The 8152-nt window shown below is 39.5% G+C and overlaps 1 protein-coding gene across 1 annotated transcript in view; it reads right to left on the bottom strand.

The window, feature by feature from the left end:
• RASGRF2 (Ras protein-specific guanine nucleotide-releasing factor 2) overlaps positions 1 to 7867 on the bottom strand; it is a 257973-nt gene extending 250106 nt beyond the window's left edge. Inside the window, exon 1 of the mRNA XM_008566610.1 lies at positions 7580 to 7867. Coding sequence (XP_008564832.1) covers positions 7580 to 7867 — 288 coding nt within the window. The remainder of the gene's footprint in view (positions 1 to 7579) is intronic.
• Positions 7868 to 8152: the final 285 nt, after the last annotated feature.

Raw genomic sequence — 8152 nt, forward strand, 5'->3', positions numbered from 1 at the left:
GGCCATAATAATCATATACATTGTATATTGACAAAATAAAAATTTTAAAAAAAAAAGAAAATAAAAAGAAGAAAATCAAAGAAGAATTATGTTAAAACGGAGTAATAAAAATAAGGCTGACAAATTTGCTATTTACTATGTGCCAGGCCCTGTGCTAAGAGCATGGCCTGGATTATAGCCTGTAAGGATTCCCATCTTCCAGGCAGGAAACCAGGCTTGGTGAGAGAAATGACCAAGATCATATAACTAGAAAATCAGAGCTAAGGCTGGAACTCATGCACTCTAACTCCTGAACTGACCCATACACAATGGTACTACCTCACCTGGAAACCGATATTCTTAAAGTTGAAAGAAAGCAGATTCATGTTGGATATGAGCAGCCTCCTATTCCCGTGAATCACTGACATTATCTCACACTTTCTTTTGTAATGAGTTATAATGTTATATAATGAGCTTTCGAACAAGTTATCACCTCCCTATTCCCACATTTCTAACTCCAGGACACCTCCTAGCTTTCGAATAGTCCCTCTGTTTGAAAGGTCTAACCTCACTGTTTACGTTAGTCACACAAACAGCATGGGCTCATTTATTTCCTGCATTTATTTCCTGCAGTTCAGGAAATAAAGCAGGCATTGTCTAAATTAATCAGACAATGATAAAATAAGGCATTTCAGGAACCTGAAAATAACACAAAATACCAGTAACCAGAGTCCTTCACATCCCTGCTGTTTCAATCATCATAGGTATCAGCAATGTCATATTGATAAGTATCAGAAGGGCTAAAAAAAGAAGTCATGGGCTTTATTCTTAAAAATAAAGGACTAAAGAATAAATAAATATTTTTTTAACCATAGCTTCTTTTACATCATTTTGTTTGTGTCTTCTCAGATCTTACAAGAATTATAATTCTCATTAACTCACTTTGATGCTATAAATTGTTCGTACATAGGCCTCCCCAAGTCTGTCTCATTTCTTCCTTTACAGTTCAAAAAGAAAAGAAATAACATATTATTTAAATAAACACAGATCAACTCAAACTTGTTATTGTTTTCCTGCCTTTCCCTGAAAGTATATTTGGGGCATTCTGCAATCACTGTGAGGAGTGTTAGGGAAAATTATTTGAATTATCTTTCTTTGAATCTTAAGTTTTTCAGATGCCAGTAAAAAGGAAAACTGAGAATGCGTGCTGTCTACATCTCTGCTCTACCTACTGTGCCAATGTTTTCTGCAAAAACAACACCACCAAAAACCTGCTGGTTTTTTTTTTCTAAATATACACACAATTACATTTTAATTCCTTGGGCAAAAACACTAACATATATCCTTTGGTGGAACCAAATTAATGTATTTATAACTTCTCAATCAGCTAAAATTTGAAAGTTACATCAATGAAAATGTAATAAGTAATTTTGGAATAAGGGTTAGTTTTTAATCTAAAGGCCTAATGTTATAAAGTTATCAAACAACACAGTGCTACGTCAATACTCAAATATTATTTCTAGTTTCATTTAACTATTAATAAAATTTTACTGCATACAGACTTTATTTAAGTAGACTAACTTCAGAGAAGAATTTACACCATGAATAATTTAACAGAATCATTACACATCCTTAGGCCTGAAAAATAAGGTTCACCAAATTGCAGACAGATAGGATTTATAAATCGCACCTTGAAATGTTAATGATACAAATAAAAATCTGAACCACCAATATATATAATTGTATAACAAATGTTTAATATTCAATGGTAGAAGGTAGCAAACTTAATAAACACCACACACACACACACACACACACACACATCCTTTCTTATAGGACAAATGAACAGGCATAAATACACAAAGCCACTTCAAAATTGTGAAAATTAGGATGTAAGACCTGAGTAGATCAGACCCGAATTGTTTGTCCATCTGACTTATTTCATTACTAAACAATCTTAAAGACAAAGTTTTTCTATTCCACAAAATTAAAATTATATTGACTATAGTATGCATAAATAAGGAGTATTGGAAAATGTGGGAAAAATCAATTTTAAAAATATAGTCTGCATTAAACAGACAGCAATATCAACAAATGTTTTAACTAACTATTAACATTTGCTTGCTAAAACCAGAAGCATTTGGTTATCACACATGCTATAACTCCTATCATCACCCAGTGTAAGGAAAATATCTCTGTTTTTAATTCCCAAAAGAAGGGACAAAATTATGTTATCACACTACAAATATTTTCCTTCAGTTAATACTGCATTTAGTTGTCACTTATTAAAACCCACAGAAAAACACGTGTCACAATAAAAATGCATTTTTATGTACATCTGTCACATCAAAGATTTTTCTATGTTGAATTTGTTACAATAATTACAATAATCTAAATGGTAAGATTTAGTGCAGCCAAAATTAACATAACTAAATTTTGCTAATTCACGAGTTATCTTTCTTCAATTAACTAAATGTTAGGACAATTACAAAGTTCAAGTCATAAATCATTTCTATTCCTAAAGTATATTTTTAAACATTTTATAAGATTTATCAAATATCTTTATTCCAGTTTCCCTTTATTTCTGTACAGTAAGCAAATGTTGAATAGAAAGGGCCGGCCCGGTGGCGCACTGGAGAGTGCACCGCTTGGGAGCACGGCAGCGCTCCCGTCAAGGGTTCGGATCCCATGTGGAGACCGGTTCCCACTCACTGGCTGAGCGCAGTGCGGGTGCAACACCGAGGGTTGCGATCCTGTTGCCGGTCCCCGGTACGGGTGCAACACCGAGGGTTGCGATCCCGTTACCAGTCAGTAAAAAAGACAAAAAGGAAAAAAAAAAAAAGTTGAATAGAAAATATTGAGTTGGTTATGATAGATCAATTAAACCACATGAACTAGAATGAAAATCTACCATCTACACTCTCCACCCCCAACAAATATTTCAGGGCTTGCATGCAGCTCTGACTAATTTGATAAAATGATTAAAATCCTCTGCTTGTGGTCAGGTTAGGAAGGCTACAATGACTGTCTAGTAATGAGGTGACAGGGGAAATCACATAACCTTTAATCCCTTTAAAATTAAATCAACATGTTTAATTCAGCACAAACATGATAAGAATCTACTTTTTTAAACCTCCAGAGCTAAGGAGATATTCCTTGTCCACCACCCCCCAGCCCCCGTCACCAAAAAATACAGCTGAAATCAGGCTGGATACAACATTTAATATTACCAGGAAGATAAGTATAAAGATGGCTTTGCTGATATACATCTCTCCTGCTAGCAGGCAAGACAGATATAGCTACTTAAATAGACCAGACTAACTAGGGTGTGTACTTTCACCTTCAGTACAAATATTTTTAAAGGTCCCCCATGAAGTAAAGAAATGCCAGGTAAAATTGCTTCTTTAAAAATAAATCCCATTCGAGCCGGCCCGGTGGCGCACTGCTACAGTGCGCCGCTTGGGAGCACGGTGGCGCTCCCGCTGAGGGTTCGGATCCCACATACAGACCGGTTCCCGCTCACTGGCTGAGCGCGGTGTGGGAGCAACGCCGAGGGTTGCGATCCCGTTGCCGGTCCCGGTCCAGTGCGGGCACAACACTGAGGGTTGTGATCCGTTGCCGGACACGAAAAAAGACAAAAAATAAAAATAAAAAAGGAAAAAAAATAAAAATAAATCCCATTTTTCTTTGAGAATGTAATGCTCTGTGGTTGTATTTCTCAAGAATTACAATGGCCATTTAAATTGCTTTTAAAGGGAAATAAGAATAAACAAAACATTGATTCACAAATTACAATCCCAACCCCCATCCATCCAAAATCCAGCCTCCTTAATGAGAAACTCTCCAACATTATTTAGTCTTCATATCTGAAGTTGAACTTTGACCATCTCCCTACAACTCTTTGAGCCTCAGTGTTAGCATAGGTAAAAATAAAAGTAAAGATAATAATCATCTCCAAGAGCTGAAGTGAAGTTCAGATTAGTTGCAGGAACGAAGGATTAACAGCACAAGCACAGAGCAGAGCCCACCGAAGGCACAGTAGTTACTAAATGCAAGTTCCCTTGCTCCTTAAACCCTTCACCTGGAATGAAAGGGAAGTTTTTCGTTTTCCATAAATGGAGAGTTTTTAGAAAGAAGTGCCACCCAGACACATTTTTGAGAAAAGGAGAAATCCTTTCGGAGAAAAGGAACCACTTAAAAAAACTTTTTTAACTGAACTCATCTTGATTTTATCACCATTAGTATCCCAAGGAAGCAGGAGACAGCCTAGCAATCCCCAAGGACTTACTAAAGTGAAATCTTGGGACATTATGAAAAAAATTAAGCACTGCAAATATTCTTTCAACCTAGGCACATTTCAAAAGTGAAAACCATCTTTCTTTTTCCACTTAACTGGAAACAGTTTAAGACAAAATGCTAAAAAAAAAAAAAAAAAAAAAAAAAAAAAAAACCCTAATTTTTTTCTGTTGTCAACCGACTTACTTTTAATTATTATTTAGGTGAAGCAAACCAGTGGGTGTTGTCTTCTTGTGACTTACCTAAAAACACAATTAATTAGAATAAAAAATTATTTGAAGGAGAGGTGGAATTTAAACTATCAATAATGATCAGAGGCAATTTATAGCAAGAATTATGTCATCAACTACTGTAACATATTGCAATATGTCGCCCTACAACGTGAATGAAAACGATGTCTCTGTCCCAGGCAATGACGTAACTATAGCTTTGTGCGTCTGCTGACCTAACTGATTTGTCAGAATGTCCACTTCAATCACCTGCTTGTTCTTAGCTTCTCAGATGCAATACTTATTTTAGGCACTGGGAATCTTATATCTTGTGACATTGTCTTTCACATCCTGTACATGGTAAAAAGCTGTGAAGCCTTAGAAGATGCCATTATTGAAAGGCAACTTGGAAATCATCTTAGCCAAACCCTTAATTTTTACACATTAGGAAACAGAGATTTCATTAACAGAAGAAAAAAGAGGAAACATTAAGAGATTTGCCTAAAGAAGTCACATGGAAACCTGGTGGAGAAAAACTATCTTGCCTCTCTAAGTCCTATTCAAGTACTAACCTACAACCATGTTTATGGCTTTGAGGAAGAGATTTATAGAGAAAGCTCCAGAAGTGTACGTGGAGAAGCAGAACTTGAGATCTGCTCATCTCTACACATCCTCCCTCAACCTCACCAGTTTCACAGATCCATCATGTCTCAGTGTTTGAAATGATCTAAGTACATGAGCAACACAAATTAACTGAAAAGGAACCAATTGTATTAACTGTAGATTTAAGGTAGAATGTTTCTTTTTGTTCCTTATTTTTACAGTTTCTTCTTAATTCTTCAAACACACCCAGACAGGCAGTGACAGAGAAAAGCATTAATCTGTGAAGCTAAGCCAAGTCACAGAAGTATTGTCTAACACAAGACAAAATTTGGGAGGTTTCCCAACCCAACTCCTAATCCATTCTGGAATGCTTGCTTCTCTACATCCCAGTTTTATCTACAAACACCAAAGATTCTAATTTCTCACTTCTTAAAGATGCATAAAATGATTGATTGAGAAATACTCATAACTTCTATGATCATAAAAAGAGAAAAAATTTTTTCTTAAGGTGACCTGTTTAGAACTTCCATTAGAAAGTGTCATGAAAGGGCCGGCCCGGTGGCGCACTGGATAGTGCGCCGCTTGGGAAGCACGGCAGCGCTCCCGCCCGAGGGTTCGGATCCCACATACTCTTGTTTCTTTATTAAAGTATGGTTTAAAGAAAACTATCCTGAAGATGAGAGTCCAGATATTTTCCAATTAGAAGATGCTGGTTTCCATATAATATTAACAGGTCAGAAAGCCATCTAAGGTGTAACAACTTCCCATCCCCAACTCAAAAAAAAAAAAAAAGTGGTTATCTCATAATATTAACATAAATACAAAAAGAACAAATAACTTGGAATTAAGTCAATGATATATATTCAGAGTAAGTTAAAGTACCCTATTTTATTTTATACATAATAATACTTAAAAACTTATTAAAACTTATTTAATTTGGTTCCTGTGGGCCTTGGAACATATATCTTAAAAAAAAAAAAAAAAATCCCAGCAATAGAAATACACACACACACACACACACACACACACACATCCTGGAAAAAATCTGTTTCCTCCAAACACTTCTCCCGATTTTAATTCTAAAATGCACTACTTGAAATTTGTTTTCCTGGAAAAAGTCTGTTTCCTCCAAACACTTCTCCCGATTTTAATTCTAAAATGCACTACTTGAAATTTGTTTATATTTCTGTAGTGTCTAATCTACAAAGTTGGAAATAAGTTTTTCAAATAACTCTGAATGTCTCCTCAAAAACCAAAGGCTATATTTAAATTTTCAGATCTATAAATGTTATAACAAGTTTAATTAATTGTCTGTTAATGATTTATAGTGAAACCAAAATGAAAAAAAAATAAAACTTCTAGTTAGTCTAGTTTTAAGTCCTCTTAATTTTACACATTGTTTTATAAGCTCCAAGGGGTTAGGGAGGCGTCTCATGCCTCATTCCACTGCTAGCACCTCCCACAGCCTCTGTGGTCTGCAGTAGATGCTGTTTGGTCTGACTTTCATGGAAAATTCAGCTGCGAAATATTTTTATACAACAGCAAAAACAAATCAGACTCTTTTTTCTCCCAAGATGGGTATCTAGAAGCGAAGTGAGAACATTTGGGAGCATAAAATTAGCCTGCTTTAATTTTAATAGCCAAATGGTGATTGAAAAAAATACAAATTTTCTATATGCAGAAATGGGGGGCGTGAGTTACTAAATCTAAAGGGTATTTCTCCCAACCTCCTCCATCCCTTGTGAGCACACAGCAAAATCAATAAAATTACGACCCAGAATTAAAAGGTTGCATTCATTTTTCAAAGCATTCATTTAAAGTACAGAAGCGTTCTTTTAAAACGCCCCCATTTTTAAACATAGCAAGAATGCGGCTACCAAATATTAATCCTGAGGAATATGGATACACATGTACCTTCATAATTAGACCCAGCAGGTCAAATGTTAGCAAGGTAAACTGACCTAAACCACAAAGAATGATTGAAAATGACCGACAAGAAGTGCCTATCCGTCTTGGGATACCCGCTTGTTCCCAGCACAGCTCGCGGCCAAACATCTGCAGGCAGAGAAATCTACACGCGCCAGCCAGCCAAGGGAGAAACCAAACTTTTCCAAATAAGTTAGCTCCCTCTTGCCAATCTACACCCAACAGGTGTCAACACACGTCACCACGCAAAATCCTTCCGAGCAAGCAATAGGTGATTAGCAGAGAATCTGAAACGAACGACCCGACCTCTATCCGGGTCGAGAAAGAAATAAAGCCGGGCTCCTATTCCAACTGATCGCTTAGCATTGGGGTGGGAGGAATGGAGATGGGAGAATCCCTGGATGAAGATGCGGAGAGGCATGGAGATGTCCTGCCACTGACGCCGCACAGGGGATCTTGGAGCACGGTCCCTGCGCTCTGCCAAGCCCCCAGATCCCAGAGGTTAGAACAGCTAGGAAGAGCGGAGGACCGAGGCGGGGAGACGGGAGAATGAGGGCGCGTGGTACCTGCTTGTCCAGCGCGTCCCGGGCGCCGCCCGGTCCCGCGCCGGCCCTGGGTGGCGCGGGCGCCCGTTCACAGCTGCAGCCCTCCAGAAGGTACATGCCCGCCGGGCGGCCGCTCTGCTCGCCCTCGAAGTAGAAGAGCACATTCTGGTAGAGGGCGAACCACTTCTCGTGCCAGCGGCTCGCCTCGGCCGCCTTCTTGCTCAGGAAGCCGCGCTTGGTGCCCTCCTTGCGCGCCAGGAAGGCCAGGTACAGGGCGTGCCCCTCGTTGTAGCGCACGCTCTTCTGCATGGTGAGGGCGCGCGGGGCGCTCGGACGGCCGCCCGCCTCACCCCTGCCTGGCGACCATCTCCGGGCCGGCTCCCCCGAAGGCGTGCCCGCCCCGGTCCCGGCAGGAGAAGGGCGCCCCCTTCCCCAACGCAGCGCTCAGGGCACCTGGCCCGCCGCCGGGGCGCGGGGACGCGCGGGTCCCAGGGGCGCCGGGCTGGGGCCGGGGCACGTTCTCTGTCCCCCCGCCGCCCTCCCGGCCGATCGAAGCCCGCGGAGCTCTCGACGCCCGCGTGGAGAGTGGCTCCC

Source organism: Galeopterus variegatus, unplaced genomic scaffold (genome assembly GCF_000696425.1).
Source record: "Galeopterus variegatus unplaced genomic scaffold, G_variegatus-3.0.2 Scaffold254, whole genome shotgun sequence".
NCBI classification, from domain to species: Eukaryota; Metazoa; Chordata; class Mammalia; order Dermoptera; family Cynocephalidae; genus Galeopterus; species Galeopterus variegatus.